Raw genomic sequence first — 20,327 nt, 5'->3', positions numbered from 1 at the left:
GCTGAGATTAACGCGGTGGAGGTGCAGAGTGCCGTGGGTCACTGGGCTGCAGTTGGCCGTGCTCTGGGTTCCTTAGACACCACTTAACACTCCACCTAGGAGCCTCCATCGCGTCACGACAGGAGCTGTTGCGGCATGACAGAGCCTGGCAGTCCGCTTCCCTCTGGAACGCCATCCCATCGATGGCTGCTCGCACCCCTCTTTATGGTGGCCTCAGTTTTTCTGCTGCTGGGTGGCTGCTGCTGTAGTTGGCGGCTCAGCCCCGATGAAGGCAAGGCCGGAGCGTAAAGAAGGGGGTGCGCCATCACTGCAGTTACGTTGTGACTGACAGGGGAGCTGCGGGTTGGGTCTCGGCTGTATCCCGAATCCTCAGCCCTGGTTTCTGACTGCCTCTCCTCCCGTCTGCCTTCCCATTTTCCTGTCTCCCTCCTTTCTTTCGACCTTGCCGGATCTTTGCAGAACTCGGGTGTTTGCACCTGCCCTCACTGGATCCGGCCTGGTCTCTGTGGCCTTGCTGACGGGGACCGGGGCTTCTTTCTGCTGCCCCTCGGTCTCCTCCTCTGTGAGAGGGAGGCCCCAGCCCTCTGCCCCGCCATGAGGGGATGAAGGAGGCCTCGCTATTTGCATATGTAAATGATATGCAAAGGAGGCCCCCGCGCGGCCCGGTCCAGCCGGGCCTACTGCGGCCTTCCTTTCGGCCCCCTTCTGCGTTGCCATAGTTACCCGGGCTGTCAATCAGCCTGCCTTCTCCCGCCCCGGCCGGGCAGGCGCCTCACATCATTGGGCAGCTGTCGTGTCATTCTCTTCCCAAAGGAAACCCATAGGCCAGCGCTGCCGCATATCGACCCGCCCCCGCGGGCACCTTAATCCCCGCCCCCTACCGAGCTCGCCCATTCCATTGGCCAGCCGCCCTTGTCAGTCTCCGCCGCCGAGCGCGGGGGGGTGGGAGGGCCCGGCGCCCCGCTGCCGTCCGATCCTCGTCTCCCATTGGCGAAGCCGCCTGTCGCTCCGCGCGGCGGAGGGCGCGGATTGGGCGGCCGCCTCCCGGCCTCTCCCGCTCCCCTCCCCGGGGGCCGGCGGGGCGCGGGGGGCCGCTGGGCGCAGGCGCGCTGGAGGCGGTGGCTGCGGCGGTGGCGGCCGTGAGGAGCGCGGCGCGGCGGGGCGGGCGGCCCGCGGGGCCGGGCCGCGCTGCGGATGGAGCCGCTCCGCAACGGCGGCGGGGCGGAGGAGAAGGCGCCCCGGCGGCGGGGCGGAGGGGGAACGGCGGACGCCGGACCCCCGCGGCGGCGGAACAGCGGCGCGGCGGGCGCTGACAGCGCGGCGGGGCCGCAGCCCCGCGAAGGGGGCGGCTCCCTCGGCCGCCAGCGGCGGGACTCGGTCCGCAAGAACCGCCCGCGTGAGTGCGGCGGGAAGGGGGGGGGCGGCGGGGCGGGGCCTAGCGGGAAGGGGCGGGGCCCGGGGTGGGGCTACGGTGGGTGGGGCCGGGAGGGGCGTGGCCTCGGGGTGGGTGGGGCTGGGGCTCTTTAATGAGGGGGGGGGAGGGGGAATGGGGCAGCACTGGGGTGGCAGGGAGGGGTGGGGGTCACCGGGAGGGCACGGCCGGTTTGGGGACACGGAGGGACAGGGACGGACACACAGAGGGACATGGACACAGAGGGACATGGACAGGGACAGGGACGGACATGGACAGGGACACGGAGGGACAAGGGCACAGACGGACAGGGACACGGACAGGGACACAGAGGGACACGGACATGGACGGACAGGGACAGGGACACGGAGGGACATGGAGACAGAGGGATATGGACAGGGACGCGGATGGACAGGGACATGGACACGGAGGGACACGGACAGGGACATGGAGAGACAGGGACACGGAGAGACAGGGACACAGAGGGACAGGGACACGGACATGGACGGACAGGAACGGGGACACAGAGGGACATGGACACAGAGGGACACGGACATGGAGGGACAGGGACACAGAGGGACATGGACGGACAGGGATGGGGACATGGAGGGACACGGACACGGAGGGACAGGGACACAGAGGGACACGGACATGGACAGACAGGGATGGGGACACGGAGGGACACGGACACAGAGGGACAGGGATGGGGACACGGAGGGACACAGACACGGAGGGACAGGGACACAGAGGGACACGGACATGGACAGACAGGGATGGGGACACGGAGGGACACGGACACGGAGGGACACGGACATGGATGGACAGGGACGGGGACACAGAGGGACAGGGACACAGAGGGACAGGGACATGGACACGGAGGGACATGGACACGGAGGGACATGGACAGGGACACGGAGGGATGGGGACGCAGAGGGACAGGGACGGGGACATGGAGGAACACAGAGGGACAGGGACACGGCGGGACGGGGACAGGGACAGAGCAGGCTGGGGTTGAGGACGGGCCAGGCCGAGCCGCAGGAGCTCCGGCAGATGCAGGGTGGCCCGCCGGGGCTGCGGCGGGCGCTGAGGTCCCCGAGCCAGGGACCTTGGCCTGGAAGGCGACTGGTGAGGACACACGGGGCGAGGAAGAGGAGACGGAGGGGCCGGGGGGTGAAGGCTGCCTGGCCGGGCCGGTAACCGGTCGGAGGAAAGGAAATTTGGGGAGGGGAGAGCCCCGCAGGTTTGGCAGGGGCTGGGCGCAGCCTGAACCAGGCTTTGCAAGGAAAAAAAAAAAAAACCCTCCCCTGAACCACGTTTTTCAGCGCCGTGTGGGAAGGCGAGTTAGGTGCAAAATGGATGGCAGCCTTCATTTTGGCAGCAGCAGGAGCTGCCGCGCAGGTGGTGCGGCGGGTGCCTTACTGCAGCCGTGCCTGACGTGGAACCGAGCGAGTATTTCTTTACTTGGAAGGAGATGGCCGTACCCTGAAAATGAAACAGCGACGGCGTCGTTCCCCGGCACCTGCGCAGCTGCTAAAAGGACGTCAGCAAATGAATCCGGGCTGAAAACGGGAATCAAAATTGTCCTGCATCTCGTAGCACGACTCGCTCTGTTGGCTGGCAATGCCGAGATGTTATTGTTACCGTGTTAATGTAAAGCTTTAAATAGCGTTATTTCCTTTTTTTTTTGGTTGCTTGGGGAAAAAAAGGAAGCTTCTCTTTTGCCCTTAGTGTGAAAAACAGGAATTATATCTCAAAAGACGTCGAAAGACGTTTGCTGAGCGGGATGCTGCTTGCGTTACTCGTTTCAGGCGAGCGCGGCTCAGCCGTGCCAGCGTGGCGTCGGCGCGGCTGTGCTAACCTCACCTCTGTTCCCTTTCGTTTCCAGGTCGTGCTAGATTACAGGAGTGATCCTGCGCCGGGGAATGACTGTAAAGTTAGTGTTAAATAACTCAGGTAATCGTGGGGTTTTCTGCTTACCCGAGAATTAATAGGATGAAAGGAATTTCGTAGAGGGGTGTAATGGCACTAGCGGTGGCGAGCATCTTGCGATTTAGATGCGGCAAGCCCAGCTTCGTAGGTGAAAGTCCGCTTGCGTGGCTGTCGTCCTAAGGAAATGACAGCAAAACCTACCCGTGGGAGCTGTGGGGTTGTTAATTAGAGACGTGCTAGTTAATCGGCTGCAGTCATCTGTAGGGAAATGAAGGAGAACTCTGGTATGAAAATTAGGGTGGACTTAGCTGGAGCTGTGCCTTAGGTGATTATTCTCTTCTGCCTTGCCTGGGGGCAGTTTCTCTGTCTTCTATGGAAAACGTAGATGAATGTTGGCCGTTGAGGTTGGGGTTTGTTGCGGTAAAGCTGAATGCAGAGGTTGGCATGGGATACTTGTAGGAAAATGGGTGTGCTGGCAGCGTCCGAGACGGGATTTGGATCCAGTCCGGGAGGTCAGCGGAGTGCGATTCGGGATTACGACGTAGCCTGTCGTTCCTCAATGATTTTTGTGATAATTGGCAGAGAAATGTGCTGGAGCAAGTGCATCCCTTAATAGGGACGACGGCTGATGTCAGAGAAAATTACCTTTTGAAGTGAAAATGCTCGATCGCACCTTAAGGAAGATGCAAGCAAGCCTGAATGAAAGCAAACCACTTAAGGGGCGTCCGATCAAAACCGTCCCGCTTTAGCGCCCGCTTGCCTGCTGCTGGCATGTGGCAAGCGAGCTCGGTGACCTTGAGGCTTGCCTTGCTGCCCGTGCCAGCCGATGGCCTGGCGGAGGAGCCCGGCTTCCCCGGGAATGAAAGGATTTCAGCGGGCTGCCGGGCAAGCTCGTGAGCTTTCTTCCTCCGTCGTCTGTCTGTCCGTCCGCCCGCGTCATGCGCAGCGAGAACTGTTTCGCTGCGGAGATCAGGAGAGGTCTGTGACTGAGGGGAATTAGATTGGATATATCTGAAATAACCTGACCTGCAGCTGGACGGCCGCCGTCCGAGCTGCGCGCCCTCGTGCATCGCGGGCTATTAACTGTGTCGTGATTTTCAGTGTGCCCCGGGGAAAAGGAGGAGAAGTCAAGGACGCTGTTGCGCTCCGAAGGGAGCGAGGGGTACCCGTGAAAATGTGGTGAAGCGGAGATTTGCTGAAGGTCCTAGCTGCTCTGGAGTATTACGCTGGTGGGGTGCGAAGGGGAGCTTGATGGGATTATTAGTACAGGCAGAAGCGATAATACAGAGAAAGCTTTACCAGCTTCAGAGGCAGTAGAGAAGAATTCCTTCCTGGTAATGAATTATCGGTACCATTATCGAAATCTACACTTAAAAACTGGACTGGAAATACCCCAGATGAGTAACGAGGATATTCACATTTACATTTACTTTAACATAACTGTGGGATACCAAACGCCTTGCCGTGGGTGGGTTCAAGTGCCAGGTGTAAAACCGATGGTGAGCAGATCATAATGAGCAGGGGAATATTTTATTGTAACGAATCTTCCCTACGATAGGAGAAGGAGGTCAGGGATGCAGTCCGTCAGCCTCCCCCCCTCTCCTCTGCTCCTCGGCTCCTTCCCGAAAACCTGGTTCCCTGACAGAGATGGGTTTAGCTTATTTCCCTGGGTAACAAAGATGCTTCTCCCTTCTGTACCCTGTTTGTTAGTTCTCTGGGAAAAAAAAAAAAAGAAATAGCTTGTTTTGGTGCTTTTGCCAGGCATCATCCGTAACGTTTTACTGTTTGACAAAAGGGGAATTATGTTGCATACAGTGTATTTGTATTGTAGGGTACTCAGGAATTCCAAAAGAAAGCCTATACCTAAGACGCCAAGAAGAGCATCCTGCAAACAGTTTCTAAAAATGTATACGTGTATCATTCAAAAAAAAAAAACCAAACGCATGTCCTCATCAATTCTGTAGTCTTTTCAACTGATACCTTTTTTTTTTTTTTTAAAGTTTTAGTATCTTCTGTCAGAATCACGCAAAGACATAAGGTGCACGTTGCTTTAGATTCTCAGTATGCACAGTATGCAAGTAGAGGTACAAATAAAATAATGTTTTGGCAGCTCCTTTGCAGTACGGAATTTAAGCTTTGATTTTTAAATACCTTTTTATGTTTTGGAATTATGTATGAAATGTGAATTCCCAGCAGAGCCTATTTTTAGAGATGGGAGGACATGTAGACTTAGTGTCACTTTATATTAAATGCTGATGAATATTTATTTTTTATTTCCCCCTGCCAGCTGTAAAATTTCCATCGTGGTGTAACGCTATTAAAATAGAACGTTGAATAGTTTAGAGTAAGCCTAGAGATGCTGTCATACGCTCAACTAAATCGTCAGTCTCCGTCGCTCCTCCGCAGGCTGAGCTTTTTAGCTTCTGGTGTAATTGGCTCATAACTTAAGGATCAGTCTGAAATACGACTTGAGCTGCTTGTCGTCGGAGGAAAATCCACTGTGGAGGTCTTTAATTATATCGCCTCTTTCATCTCGACACTTCTGCAGCTTTCAAAATAAGTCCGTTGAGGTTTTTTTTTATTTATATAGTGCCCGGTTTTATGAAGTAATTTACATAACAAATAAAGGCGTTGTATTTTTCTTGCCCCAAAGAGCTTACAGTCTGACTCTGACGGGGATTTGAAGGTGAAGGGGAGGTGGCAGCTCTTGCTGGGGGACACACGGTACCCGTGAGCTTTTCTGCGTGCGAGGTGATTTAGTGCTGTAAGCCCTTCACCCGCTCTGCAGGCCGGTCTTCTGTTTGTTGTTGCGTATCCATAGATCTGCCCATTAGAAGCAAGTTTATTTTTAAGACAAAGAGCTGCATGTGAATCGTGTGTAGGAAAATGTACGTATAGAGCTGCTTTTTAAAAGCGTCAACGCGAAGGGGAAGCAATACTTCGTCGGGCCAAAAAATGAATTTTTTTCTTGGGGAAAAATTTGCTTTAAGGATTCTTTATAACTGCTGTTGCAGTCTGCAGCATTAGGGAAGCAAAGGAAAATAAGGCTCGTCGTTGCGTGCCTGATCTGCTGAGTGGTGCCCCAGTCTTGCCGGTTCCTTCAGTCGCCTTCGTTGTTCCCTCACTGATTTTCACGCCGAAGACCGCTGGATTTATTTTTTTGTCTTCCGCAACGTTTGAGAGCGGGGTTGGTGGCTGTCGTCGTGCTAGCGAAGTAATATAGAGAGTTTCGTTAAGGAAAAAGCTGTGGAAGGTTTTGAAAGGAGAGAAGCTCTGGTTTTGGGAAGGGGATTTTGTGCCTGTCTCGCCAACGGCCAAACGCCCAGGGAGAGACTCGAGGCGTCCCGGGAGGCGCTGGGCAGGAGGGGAGCCCGGAGGTCCGCACCGCGATGCTCTTCCCACCCTCTGCCCTGGGTTTCTCGTCCTCCCCGCCGCTCTCTGGCCGGGAAGCGCTCGGAAAGGAGAGCCGCGAGGCTCTTTCCCGGCACGGAGGGGTCCGTGGAGCAGCGGGGAGGTGGGGAAAAGAGGCAGCGTTTCCATTTTCTGCCTTGGCCGTTAAAGCTGGCGTCTTCTTGCGCCGGTTGTTTCAGCAGAACCTTCTGACGGAGAAAAATCAGCCTCCGGGCCGCCCAGCGGCTCCTGGATGCCACCGGTTCTCGCGCTGCTCGAGATCTGCCCTCTTCGGCAGCGGCTCCCTCGGAAAAAATGCTATGGAGGCTCACAAGGGAGAGATCTTTGGATGCCTTTCAGCCGCGCTGTAGATGCTGGGAAAACATCAGCGTTTTAAGAGAAACCTCGGTAGCAGATGGCGATGGCGTTCATCCAAGAGAGCTTCCTCCTTCCTTCCGTTGAAGGCGGGGATTTTTCTAGTTCTCGCATGCAGAAGAGCTGTCGCTGCCCTGCATGTTCGCGTTGGCTGACTTCCTCTAAGTGTAAGGAAAAAAAAAACCGGTTCTCCACGTCGTTGAAATAATTCCCTCCTCCCGTTTGTGGGCCACACCCCTTTCCTACAAAAATGGGTTTATAGGGGAAGTTTTGTCCCTGCCCCGGATGATCCGAGTGCTCCCTGCAGGTTTTACTGCATAGAAAATCCTTTGCGATATGGTAAAGAAGTATTTAATTTTGAGCGAGCGCACTTCTTCCTTGGATTCTTAACCTGTGGCTGGGCTGTATATAATGAGAGATCCATAATTAAGAATCATTTGGTTTAAGTTAATTACCTTAATAGGCTAGCTTTTAGCATTTATCCCTGGTGACTTAGGGAAGGTATAGCTGAGCCGTTGGCAGATGGAGAACGCCAGCTGCTCCCCGCAGAGCCTTTCCGCAGCTGGTGCCACGCGGATGCGCGCAGCCGGCTCCGCTCCGAGGCCGTGTCCCCGCACGGGGGCTTGGATGCTCTTTTTGGGGCCAGCTGGGATTCAGCGGGGCCAGCGCTGAGTGAAGATGAGCGAGCCCCGAGCCCAACCTGACTGCGGTTTACGCCGAGCTCTGCCAGCGCCGTTCCCGTTTCCCCGTTAGCCACCTCTTCTGGTGCGCCAGACAGCGGGTAACGGGTTTAACCCACGCTTGGTGTGCTGCTAGTTCAGCGGCAGCTCTAACAACACTTGAACAAAAGGTAAATGTATATATATTAAACAATTTAAGGTCTTGAGGGTGCTGGGAGTGAGCTGGGATGAAGTTTCTAAGGAGCTGCTATCTTTTTTTTTTGTGACTAGGAAAGCTTCCTAAACTGATGGACCGAGTTGGCGATTCGTGCGCCCTAAAATCGGGAAGCTTTGTGTCCCGCACAACCAACTTCGTAGCTGGCTGAACTTCACAGCCAACTTTAAAGCGTGATTCAAAGCGTTATTCTGCTGGACAAGTGCAGGTCCTCCCAGCTGAGCGGCTGCTCTGGAGTGGAAGCCCGGTGGCTCGTGGCGAAGCAGCCCGTATGGCGTTTCGGTTACGTGGCTCCAGCGGGGCACCGTGCCTTGGTTTTTGGATGCTTTTCTGCTGCACCCCGATGAGGGCATCTCCGAGACCCCGTCCTCTGCTCTCTCCGTGTTTTTACCCTTGCGTAGCCGGGCAAAGTGCGGTTGGGGAGCGGATTGCGGCCTCTAAATACGAGGGTGGGGATGCTTTAAAAAAAAAAAAGAAGTGCAGGCTTCATAGTGCAGAAAAAAAATTGCATGTCCTGACAGGAACCAATATATTCCAGAAATCCCAAGGAGGTTTCCCAGCACCAGGAGAGGAGGCTTCTGGAACCAGTCCCTTTGTCAGAGCAGACGACAAAACAGATGAGCGCTTATAAGAGTGGGGAACTGGTGGGAAGGGAGTCCAGGACGTCAGTGGCCACGGCGGAGAGGAGAGGACTTGGCCGCGTAACGTGGGAAGCCTCCTCCTGTTCCTTTTCTTGCGTGGAGCTTGCTGGTTTTCCAACAGAGCTTAAGCAGTATTGAAAAGCACCGTGAACGTGGGGAAACTGGGTTTAGTGATCTTATGCCTGAACTGGGTATTTAAATAGGGCGGTGTTTGCCAGTTCCAGTCACTGGAGGGACTGGCGCAGCCGCAGAAGGCTCTGGTTTGGCTGCCGATGCCCTATTTTTACCTGTGTGACGCTGATGGTATTTTTATTGCTGCTTCTCTGCATAGCAGGGCGTGATCCTTGTTCAAAGCATTTTTCTGCCGTAGTTGGTTGCTAAATCTAGGACTTTGATTCAAAGAAATACAAAATACTTTGAGGGGGACCTATTCTGCCATTAATACGGAGACTGCTGACGTATGGATGTATACGCCGTATTGGAGGTGGCTTTCCTATCGCGTCGGGTGGGCCTGTGTACGGGTGTTTAGGTTTAAGGCGTGGGGAGGAGCAAGCGAGCGAAGCGAGGGGACGCCGGGTGGGTTTTGTTGGCTGCCCTGCTGCCCGCCGTGCAGAAGTAGAGCATCCATCTCCCCGTTGGGGTGCTCGTGGCCTCCGCCGCTTCTCTTTGCCGGCGGGGGAAGACGGAGCAGCTCAGCTGCTGTTGCCGCACTCCTCCATGACAAGGCCCTTTTTTTTTTTTTTTGGCGGGGAGGTACAGAAATCCTGGAGTTTGTCCTGCTTTTCCCTTCACCTGTACTCTGGGACGCCCCTTCCCATGAGGGTGCTCCTCCTGGTCCGGCGGCCCTGGGGATATGGTTCTCCTCACCTTGCGTGATGAGGCCCAGGCAGCCAACCTGCCTCTCCCGGGAAGGAACTGAACTGTTTAATTTAGCTATAGTAAGGTTTTTTTGAGGGAGTCTTGAAATAAGATACATACGCTAAACTTACTCTCCAAGTAAAGCACTTGGTAAGACTTTCCACCCCGAAATGCTGATGGTGTTTGCAATCCTGAAATTCATTTAAGGAATGCAGAATGAGAAATTATCCAAAGTCCTTGAATTGCTCCTGCTTTTTCCCTCCATTGGGCCGTGATTCAGATTTCTCTCTCTCTCTCATTCACGAACAGTTATTTTTATGTCTGTTCTTGTCTGAAGTAAATGCATGAGAAATAGAGGACGATTGAGATTTGGATGTGCCTCCTAAAATAGAGCTTGCATCTTCTGTCAGGATTTCTTTTTTGGCGATGCTTGGGGGTGGCCTCTCTGTAAATATATAAAAATAACTCGGTGGTTTAAAATGAACGTGGGTAGCTGATGGCTCTAGCAGCTCCTGGGGAACCGTGATGCTCTGGAAGGCCCTGTCTTACCTCCGCTCCCTACAGCAGCCAAGTTAACCCGCCGAGGAGAGAACGCATCGTCTTCAAACGTGGGCTTTTCAAAGATGGGGTTTGTGGCTTTTCAAAGATCGTTTGGCCTGGGAGAGACTTTCCCGCCTGCCCCTGAGCTGTTTTCTTTGCTGTTCAGCTTTCTTCAGCGCTGCCTCCGGGTTCGGGCGCTGGTGTCGGATCGTGCCCTCCTGCGCCGCGGGGACGGGGGACGGGGGAGGAGGAGGAGCAGCTCTCGCTTGGGCCCTTCTGCCTTCGGGGGACGGCTGCCGCGTCCCCGAGTTTCACCGGAGGGACACCCGCTTTCAGTGGCGGTGGGAGCGAGGACTTCTCCGTGTTGCACGCTTATCTGTCTGCAGATAAGCGAACGTATTTTGCAAAAATAACGGTAGCGTGCTATCAGGCCTGTCTCTGACAGGGAAGGATTTTACTAAACCCTGAGATCCTTCTTTCCAGAGGAACGCGAGTAGCAGTCTACGCTGCATCCAGGTTTATTTCCTAAACATTCCTTTTTTTCCTTTCGGAAAAAAAACAGAAGGGTTTAATCCTGCTGCCATAAGCCATAACACGCGGCTGCATTTTTCTCTTTGCTCTGGAGCCCATCTATCTTGTTAGCCCTAGCCTATCCTTTAGCTCATTAATAGTAATATTAATCTGTTCCAGTTCTCAGCTCTAATCGCAGATTCCATCTGATCAGGGTTTTCTCTTGATCTTTTCCAAGCAGCTCATTATCTAACACAGCTGTAAGTGTTGCTGGGCCTGACACTAATGCATATTTTGTACCGGGGGGGGAATTTGACTAATAAAATAATCCAATTAGACGTTTGGTTTTGTCTCCCTGGGGCATCTTAGATTACTTGTCTACCTCAGTTATGTGTTGTAATTAGTTAACGTTTGTACATCCCTTTGATGTAAAAGCACCGGTATTATCCTCGGCTCTGGCTCTGGATCAGAACTTTAGAAAAGAAATAGCCAGGGATAAAAATTGCAGCGGTATCTGGCGGGCGTACGGATGCTCGGACCCGCGCCGTGGCTGGTGGTGTATTTGGAGGATTGCACATCGGCTGTTGGGAGCTCCCGAACACGAGGTATCTCAAAACGGGAGTTAGGTCCGTGGACAGAGGAGCCTCAGCCACGCTTGCGAAGGACAGACCAGGCTGCTAACGTTTTTTTTTTTAACTTGCATTTTCCACTTCAGACATGAATAGATCGAACGAGCCTGCGTTTTGGAGCCCCTCGAGAATTGCATGAATTAATTTGGTGTATAAGTATTTTGCTGGTGGTACAACAATACCAAACCCCGTCTCTTTTTCTTTTTTTTCTCTCTCCTTAGTCTTTCCTTGGTTTGGCTTGGATATTGGAGGGACCTTGGTCAAACTGGTTTATTTCGAACCCAAGGACATCACCGCCGAAGAGGAGGAGGAGGAAGTGGAAAATCTCAAAAGCATCCGCAAATACCTGACATCAAACGTAGCCTACGGATCTACAGGCATTCGGGATGTGCACCTTGAACTAAAGGACCTTACCCTGTGTGGACGTAAAGGCAATCTGCACTTTATACGCTTTCCTACTCATGACATGCCTGCTTTTATTCAAATGGGAAGCGAAAAACACTTCTCAAGCCTCCATACTACCTTATGTGCCACGGGAGGTGGAGCGTACAAATTTGAGCAGGACTTTCGCACAGTATGCATTTTTGGCTTCTATACGATTAGGATCTGGTAGTGAAATTTTTTGGAAAGCTTAAAACTAGAAAACTTTCTCTGCAGACTCTAAAACTTCTCTAAATCTTAGCTTTGAAAGATTTAGCTAACTCAAATGAAACCTGGTTCAGGAAACAGCATGTGGAGTCAAGCTTGCGTCTCCAAATTAGGATACTTTTCCCTGAAAGTGCACGTAGCGTTCCCGTAACTCTGAAATTATTCACCAGCTTCCATGGCGTGTGCTCTGACAAGACTTTCTCTGTATTATTAACCTCTCCTTACGCTGATCTCAGTCTCGTGGGTTTTTTCCTCGTTGCTGTCTTTCACACGCTTAATGTTCGCTTTATTGTTCCTTTCTCACGCACGTGTGAGCGAGCCGATAGAGGTTCGGTCGGGTTGGGTGGGACAGGAGAAAGGAGGTTGGGAGTTGGGATTTGACATCATCCCGTGGCTTCGTTACACGGTTGGTTCTTGTTCACAGGTGAAAAACACGTGTGATAAATACTTGGTTTAACCAAGGCTTGAAAAAAATGCACCAAGTAGAGGCTTTTTTGTGCAGTCAAAACAGTGACGTGAGGGGAAAACAATTTTGTAACTTCCTCTGTTTTCTGCGTGGTTTTTGGTTGGTTTTTTTTTCCTTTTTGGTCCAACAGTTAAGTCCCTTCTCTTTTTTTTGTTTTTTTTCATGCTAATGCCTCCGAGTCAGGGCCTAAGCCAGGCCGGTGGCAGTCGGTGGGACTCTCCTGGCATCCATCCCTGGATCCAGTTGTTCGTCCCCCCTCACGCCGGCGGCCGTCGGGCCGGGGCCGTCCGCCGTCCGCGCGCGGGGCGAGACGGAGCCCTCCTGCGCTCCGTGCTTTATCCGCCGCCACGGGGAGAGTAACGGAGAGCTGAATTTAGCTGGCAGGGAATGCATAGCCCTGAGCGTGAACACCTCAGATGCCTAGCTACTTCTTGAATATTCTTCTTTCTGTGTTGTTTTTTCCCCCGCCAGATGGGTGACCTTCAGCTTTGTAAGGTAGATGAACTCGATTGCCTTATTAAAGGAGTCCTGTACATTGATTCGGTCGGATTCAATGGACATTCCGAGTGCTACTATTTCGAAAACCCGACGGATGCTGAAAGATGTCAGAAGCTCCCATTCAACCTGGAGAACCCGTATCCTCTCCTTCTGGTGAACATTGGCTCGGGGGTCAGCATTTTGGCTGTGTATTCAAAAGAAAACTATAAACGGGTAACGGGCACCAGGTGAGTGCTGCGAGGGGGTAAATTCACTCTGAGTTTTATTTTAGTCTGGAATGCATTTCTGCATGGTAGAGGATGTTTTCAGGGACAAGCTACATTAATGGTGGCGAGTTGAATGACCGAGCCCCTGCTCGTACTGCAGTCCCTCATCTCTGCCAACAAAGATCCCTCGTGGAAGCAAAAATCTGAATTTCATGTTTTGGTTTCCTTACTGCAATCAGTCGCTTTAATTCCTACAGCAGGGCAACCGCAAAAACAGCTTCTCAACTGTTTTATTTGCCATCGGAGAGATCCCATGGTTTGGGATTATCCCAAATAGACCCATAACGATCACGTTAACAACTGTTAGCTTTGATCCTAGCAGGAGAGATCTGCATCCTGACTTCGGAAAGGTACCGTGATTTGGTGGCAGGGATGCTGGCACGGCAGTAATTCCCCGGACAGCTGCTGGACTGCTGCAGCAACCCTTCCTGAAGATGTGCCTCTTCTTGCCGGGCAAAGCCAAAGAGCTCTGCGGCTTTAAGCTTTCCTGAATTTCCCTAAAGTTAGCAATAATAATAATAAACACCCCCCCCAGTATAGATCTTACTCCTATTGTATGTCATTATTGGCACGTGGGCGCAGTAAAGTGAACAGGACGCAGTTTTCCCCCCTAAGTTTTGCATAGCTGTGCCCTAATACTCCAGTTATCCCGCAGGACTAATACTTATTTTAAGCTTGACTTCTCTGAGTGCTGGGAAGAAGGTGGACATTGTAAAATAAGAAAACTACTTTCTCATTTAGAAACATGCCCTCTGCAGAAGGCTGTGAGGGCGTGGGATTCCTTACAGGCTGTACGTTATCGGAAAGTAGTGGATTTAAAGAAAACCGCTGCTCTTCCAAGATTGCTCGCACCAAAAAGAGAAGAAGCTGAAGGACTGGGGCAACCCGGGCTAACTGGGATGCGTAGCTGAGCAATCCGAGCTTAGAATCACAGGATCACAGAATCGTTAAGGTTGGAAAAGACCCTTAAGATCATCGAGTCCAACCGTTAACCCAGCACTGCCAAGGCCACCACTAAACCATGTCCCTGAGCACCACGTCTCCCCGGCTTTTAAATCCCCCCAGGGATGGGGACTCAGCCCCTGCCCTGGGCAGCCTGGGCCAGGCCCTGACAGCCCTTTGGGGGAAGAAGTTTTTCCCAATACCCAACCCAACCCTGCCCTGGCGCAGCTTGAGGCCGTTCCCTCTCGTCCCATCGCTTGTTCCTGGGGAGCAGAGACCGACCCCCCCGGCTCCAGCCTCCTTTCAGGCCGTTGCAGAGAGCGATGAGGGCTCCCCTCAGCCTCCTCTTCTCCAGGCTGAGCCCCCCCAGCTCCCCCAGCCGCCCCTCCCCAGCCTTGTGCTCCAGCCCCTGCCCCAGCCTCGCTGCCCTGCTCTGGCCACGCTCCAGCCCCTCCATGGCCGCCTTGGGGTGCGGGGCCCACAGCTTGCAGGGGAATGAGCCATTTTCTTTCTCTGTCTCTTTGGAAGCAAGGCGGGTGACTTTCATTTTGCTTTACGTTGCAGCCTTGGAGGGGGAACCTTTTTCGGTCTCTGCTGCCTTCTTACTGGTTGCTCCACCTTTGAAGAAGCCCTAGAGATGGCGTCCCGTGGAGACAGCACCAAAGTGGACAAACTAGTGCGGGACATCTATGGAGGGGACTACGAGCGATTCGGGTTGCCAGGCTGGGCCGTAGCATCCAGGTAATGACCTGACTGATGTTAATTTTCACAGGAGATTCTGCAAGGATGAAAAACTGGGTTTACATCTCTTAGGAGAGCTACCATTCCTTCTGCTCTTCTGTTTTACCAGATCTAAATTGCCAATAGCAACGCTTTTTAAAATGAGAAGGAAATACTTAAAGATGAAGCACTTTGGTTAAATTAGCAGTTCCCGTTTTCGCCTAGAATTCTGATGCAAATGGACCTGTAACCCGAAAACTGTCTTTACAGCTTTGGAAACATGATGAGCAAGGAGAAGCGGGAATCTGTCAGCAAAGAGGACCTCGCGAAGGCTACGTTAATAACCATCACTAACAACATCGGCTCCATAGCACGGATGTGTGCGCTTAATGAGGTATTAAGGGGAAATCTGTCCCATGGCTTTCTGTCTGAAGCATCGCTTGCGTGGTACTGTCATGCAGGATCTCTCTTTCCCTGCGTGCGCTTCTGTAGATGCACGTTCACGCTCATCTTTTTGGATGCTCAGGCGGTTGTCATCCACTCGGTTTGGATTCTTCGGTAAATTTTGTCCTTGCTCGTCTGCATGGTTTGAGACCGATCGTTGCGGACTGAAGAGCAGTGGATGAGTTAGGGGTGGGCCGTTGGTCCCCTTAGGTCTTCTGCTTGGTCGGGAGTTAGAGAACTTGTCTGCGGTGGTTTGAGGAGCGGTAGGTGTGCAGTGGCTTGAGGAGCGGTAGGTGTGCGACAAACTACAGCCCCTGGGACCGCCGAGAGAGAAGGACGGGTGGGCTGGAGGGGCGCAGGGGCTGGACACCCTCGCTGTGCGGTTTTTACGAGCCGCGCTCGATTTTCTTGGTCAGGCCTCGCCGCTTCCACCGCCGTTCCCGTATCTTTGTGCTTTCAGCTTCTTTACAGTGCTGCCTTGTTGCATTCATGTCAAGCAGCATTGTACAGGGCTATGAAAGAACAGAGACGTGCTCTCCGCTCCGTTCCGAGCCCCTTCCGCCGGGATGAGCCTGAAGCATCCTCCTGCCTCCCGTCGCTGTTGGCTTACCGCTTACCTTCATTTACTGCCGAAGCTGGGCGAGAGGTATTGCAAACGGTCTTGCCCACAATACATCTGCTGAGTCCTCGCTCCGGAGGACGCAGCCGAATGCAGAGAGGATGCGGAATCGTTAGGGGAGAGCGTTAACGAACGTGGGGACGGAAGGAAGATCCGTAGGCCGTGAGTGAAGGAGCAGATAGGGCTTGATCCCGATTCCTCGGTAAGAGGAGGAACTGAAAATTATTTTCTTGTTGGAGGACAGGGAAGCTTCAGACTTCATCACTTGGCTCAGGAGAACTTGTTTGGGATTGAGAAGTCTGGCTGGAAGTCTGATTTAAATCCAAAATATCACTACTTGGTTGGTCTTTTCCTTTCAGAATTGTGTTGGTTATGGGTTTCTAAATGTTTTTGGTTGTTTTTTTTTTCCTTCAGATGAACAGTAGCGAGCCATTCAGCTTTTTTAATGATGGGTCAAAGGCGGGAGTTGGGGGGAGAGGAGATGGCACTTGATGACCAGCGTTCCTAGCCAGCATAAGGATCTCGTAGCAAAAAAATGAACCGTTCTACTCAAATTCCTAAGCTAGAAAGGCTGTGGCTGACTTGTGGATTTCTGGGTAGTGTGAAAGAGTCTGAAAAAGAGCCTGTCTTAACGTGACCTGGCTGGTACTGCTTTCTGACAGAACTGTGGATGTTTATAATGTTCTGCAGACCCTGCCTGACACTTTCAGCACTCAATTCACAGAACCATTGAATCGTTAAGGTTGGAAAAGACCCTTAAGCTCATCGAGGCCAACCGTTAACCCAGCACTGCCAAGCCCACCACTAAACCATGTCCCCAAGCACCACATCTGCCCGGCTTTTAAATCCCCCCAGGGGTGGGGACTCAGCCCCTGCCCTGGGCAGCCTGGGCCAGGGCCTGGCAGCCCTTTGGGGGAAGAAGTTTTTCCCAATACCCAACCCAAACCTGCCCTGGCGCAGCTTGAGGCCGTTCCCTCTCGTCCCAGCGCTTGTTCCTGGGGAGCAGAGACCGACCCCCCCGGCTCCAGCCTCCTTTCAGGCCGTTGCAGAGAGCGATGAGGGCTCCCCTCAGCCTCCTCTTCTCCAGGCTGAGCCCCCCCAGCTCCCCCAGCCGCTCCTCCCCAGCCTTGTGCTCCAGCCCCTGCCCCAGCCTCGCTGCCCTGCTCTGGCCACGCTCCAGCCCCTCCATGGCCGCCTTGGGGTGCGGGGCCCAGCGCTGAGCACAGCATTCGAGGGGCGGCCTCACCAGTGCCCAGCACAGTTCTTTTTTTGTCTTTCAGCGCAGTTCCTGACCATCCCAATGCGCCTTTCTGATCTCACCTCTCTCTTTTGAACCATCTCTTGCTGCTGCCAGACCCCAAGCCGACTCGGTTTCATCTCTTGCTTGCAGATCGTCTCTTTTGGGTCCGGTTTTAAAATGCCAAGTTCAGAAGGCCGCGTATGCATCGTAACGCTTCTCTCTGCAGCTCCCGTCCCTGCTCGCCGAGGCTCCTGAGCTGCTGCTTGGGGTGGTGCCGTTTCTCTGGATCTGGTTGCTTTGGTGTCGACGGGTGATTCCCCTCTGCTTTCAGCTGCTTGTTTTTCATCAAGTCTTCCCGGAAAATGTATTTGAAAAGCTGCATATGGCAGCTTTTAAAGGGCACTACCAGTCTAACGTACTCTAAGGCGGGGGTTTTGTTTGCAAGCAGAAAATGGAATTTAGCCCTAACATTCCTTTTTATTTTTTTCCCTGATACTTGCAGAACATCAATCGAGTGGTGTTCGTTGGCAATTTCCTTCGTATCAACACGATTTCGATGAGGCTTCTGGCATACGCTTTGGACTACTGGTCGAAGGGACAGTTAAAAGCACTCTTCTTGGAACATGAGGTGAAATGACTTTTAAAAATTTGAATTTTGAAATGACTTTTAACATTCATTTTGTCTTCTGTATAAAGGAAAACCCTTTGTACGCTCTGGAAAGAGCCGTGTGGAGTCCGTAGCGATCGATGATGCACATGGGGCAGCGGGTTCCCCGTGCTTTGCTGCTACAGCCACAGGCAGAAAACCCACGGGTGTTGTTCCGGTAGCTGATACCAGAATTGTTTCCTACCAAGCTCATCTTGCTTGTGAACTTTCAGACTATTGACAGTGTAGATGGTTCTGTGCTTTCCAATACAATCACCATAGTTAAAATCTCTTTTGTAACGTACCTACCTATAGCGAGTTCTTCCCCCCACCTAGATCTTTGTTCTGAGACATCGGCAGGATTTTAGTCATTTAGGCTTTCTGTTTTGAGCCGATTAAAATGGTCCTGCAAGAATGTAGAGGCATTTCCTTGAGTGTTAATTTAGGTACTAGCATTTTTTATTCCCATTTATTATTTGGGTTGACTGGAGGGGGACAGAGATGGATGTGGGTTGGGGAGGATGGCAGGTTGCTGCATCCGTTGTGCTCAAAGAGTTAAGCTTGGGGCTGTTTGTGAATTCTCTTTATAAGTGGCTAAAATGACACCGTATGTGTAATATTCTCGTTCTTGCGTCAGATGTGTGCCCGTGTTTTGAGTTTTTAATAGATGCGCCCGTCTGTTTGCTCTTCAGGGCTATTTTGGTGCGGTCGGTGCTCTCCTGGAGCTGCTGGATTCGGCCTGACTCCGTACGCGGGGCCCACGACCTCGGGGCGCTTCCCGGGCCGCGACGCCCACGCTTCGCTTCACAGCCTCCGTCCGCTGACTGCTACAGGAACCGTGGGCGACCTGATCAGCCAGGGAGAGGACCCTGCTGGGTTTCTGTCTGTGAACACTGGAAACCAACCTTCAGGTGCAGCGCAGGTTTGTTCCCAAGCAGATGAGCAACTACGCTGGCCGACGGCGTCGGTTGTAGCTGGAATATCTGTAGGGCATTGAGTCCTGCCCTCAGATAGCCCTTTGTAGGTAGTTTTCTACGCGTTTAATGGTGGTGACATAAGAGAGGACTTGCACTCTGTTCTCTCCATCAATATTCCTTTGAGTGTTGAACGTCTGCCTGGTTCACAGCCGATAGAGTTCGGCCGCAGCGTTTTACGTTCCGCAAACGCTGTAAATTGCCTGTAAAGGGGAAAGAAAGAAACTCCGCGCAGCCCTGGCGCGTAAAGCCGTACGGACCGCCTCCGCCTGCTCCGACCCGCGCAGCGGCCCGTCGAACGCCGGCGTGCTCCCGGGGAGGCTTCATTCCTGCCACCGCGGTTTCTCGTCTGTACTAGAGATGAAAGGTGAGGCACAAATCCTGTGTCTTGGGTCCCCGCGGTCTGCGCGGGCCGATGCCGGTGGCGGCCCGTAACGCTGCCGTACGGACCGCAGTACCCCTCCGGCGTGCGCCGCAGTGCCGGCGTAGCATTAGGAGCGCCTGCCTCCGACCTTGAGGTCTGCTAAAAGCAGATTTGAAGATGAAATAGTGACGTTGGTTCGTTTGGTTTTCTTCCTCTGTGTTGTAAAACTTGGCTGCATATAACTATACCAAAGAGATGAGATTTCCTTTCATACACTTGGGATTTTCTCTGTAATGTTCGTTTTATGTTTATTAATTGCTAAATTAGCAGTTCCTGGGGGGAACCTCTCCTTCCCATACGCGTGCTGTACTCCTCTCCCTTTTCTCTGCGCACGCCGTCCCGCGCACAGCCTGCAAACTGGGTTGCTGCAGTTTGGAAGCCCTAAAGATCTCCCGACGCGGATTTAGAAGTGGCTTACCGCACGCCGAACGCGTCGTCTCGTGAAACAGCGGAGATGCTGATCGTCGACAACGGTTTAAAAACGAGAAGCGGCACGCATACGGTTCGTAATCCGACTTTCCTTCCTCCCGTCTCTGCTTCGCCCTGCCCTTCGCAGAAATCCTTCCCGGGCTCGGATCGTGCGTTGGGAAACGCGGAGAGAAGGGTGTTGGTGGTCTCCGGGCCAGGCTGCAAGCGTCAGTTATGGCAGCGTAACGGGAGCGTGGAGGAGCCGCTTTTCCGAAGAGCCATCCGCACCTTCCCGTGATGATGTCAGCGCAACGCGGATGACTTCAGAGCGTCCCCTGCGCCGCGGCGCTCTGGCAGCCGGGCCGTACGTAGAAGCGGTCCTTCCGTCAGCGCGCTGAAGCCGTCTCGCGTGAAAACGCCGGCGCGGATCGCTCCCGGTCGTACGCCTTGGGGTTTATCCCGGGACGCCGGAATGGCCGTCGCTCCAACGCGTCTCTCAAAGTGACGGGTTCTTCTCGCATCAGTCGATTTCCAGCTCTCTGATCCTGACGCGCGTTTCGACGGCGGCGCTGGAGGGCCCGCGCCGCTTTGGCCGCTGCACTTCGGCTGCCCAGAGGTGCGGTAGCAGCACAGCAAATCGCCTGCGGCTCGCCGCCTTCGGTGCGCGGTACCTGCCTCTCCTTTGGGCCTGAAATGGGAAGAAAAGGCCCTGAAAAGGGAAAAACCCCGGAATTTGGAGGACGTGCTCTTTGCTAGGTTAGATCCTGCGTGACATTTCTCCGAAAGCCTGCCCTCAGCTCTGCTGGGTAAGCGTTCCAGCCGGCAGGCGCGGCGTGAAGCACGGCGTTTGCTAAA

The 20,327-nt window shown here is 53.3% G+C and overlaps 1 protein-coding gene across 4 annotated transcripts; it reads left to right on the top strand.

Moving 5' to 3' along the window:
* The first annotated feature begins 1,151 nt into the window (after nucleotides 1–1,151).
* PANK2 (pantothenate kinase 2) lies at nucleotides 1,152–18,489 on the top strand. Of its 4 annotated transcripts, none has more exons than XM_082316102.1 (7): nucleotides 1,152–1,396; nucleotides 11,399–11,751; nucleotides 12,763–13,016; nucleotides 14,562–14,738; nucleotides 14,988–15,111; nucleotides 17,523–17,648; nucleotides 18,359–18,489. In XM_082316102.1, exons 1-7 carry the CDS (start codon nucleotides 1,195–1,197, stop codon nucleotides 18,407–18,409), a joined length of 1,287 nt encoding a protein of 428 aa, XP_082172228.1. In that variant the 5' UTR covers nucleotides 1,152–1,194; the 3' UTR covers nucleotides 18,410–18,489. The 4 variants fall into 4 exon arrangements, with proteins under 4 accessions (XP_082172228.1, XP_082172229.1, XP_082172230.1 ...); XM_082316103.1 differs by lacking the exon at nucleotides 1,152–1,396 and adding an exon at nucleotides 3,034–3,364; XM_082316104.1 differs by lacking the exon at nucleotides 1,152–1,396 and having other exon boundaries at nucleotides 11,497–11,608.
* Nucleotides 18,490–20,327: the final 1,838 nt, after the last annotated feature.

Source organism: Platalea leucorodia (assembly GCF_965183815.1).
Source record: "Platalea leucorodia genome assembly, chromosome: 6".
In the NCBI taxonomy this organism is placed as follows: domain Eukaryota; kingdom Metazoa; phylum Chordata; class Aves; order Pelecaniformes; family Threskiornithidae; genus Platalea; species Platalea leucorodia.
This window is presented reverse-complemented; position numbering and strand designations above follow the sequence as displayed.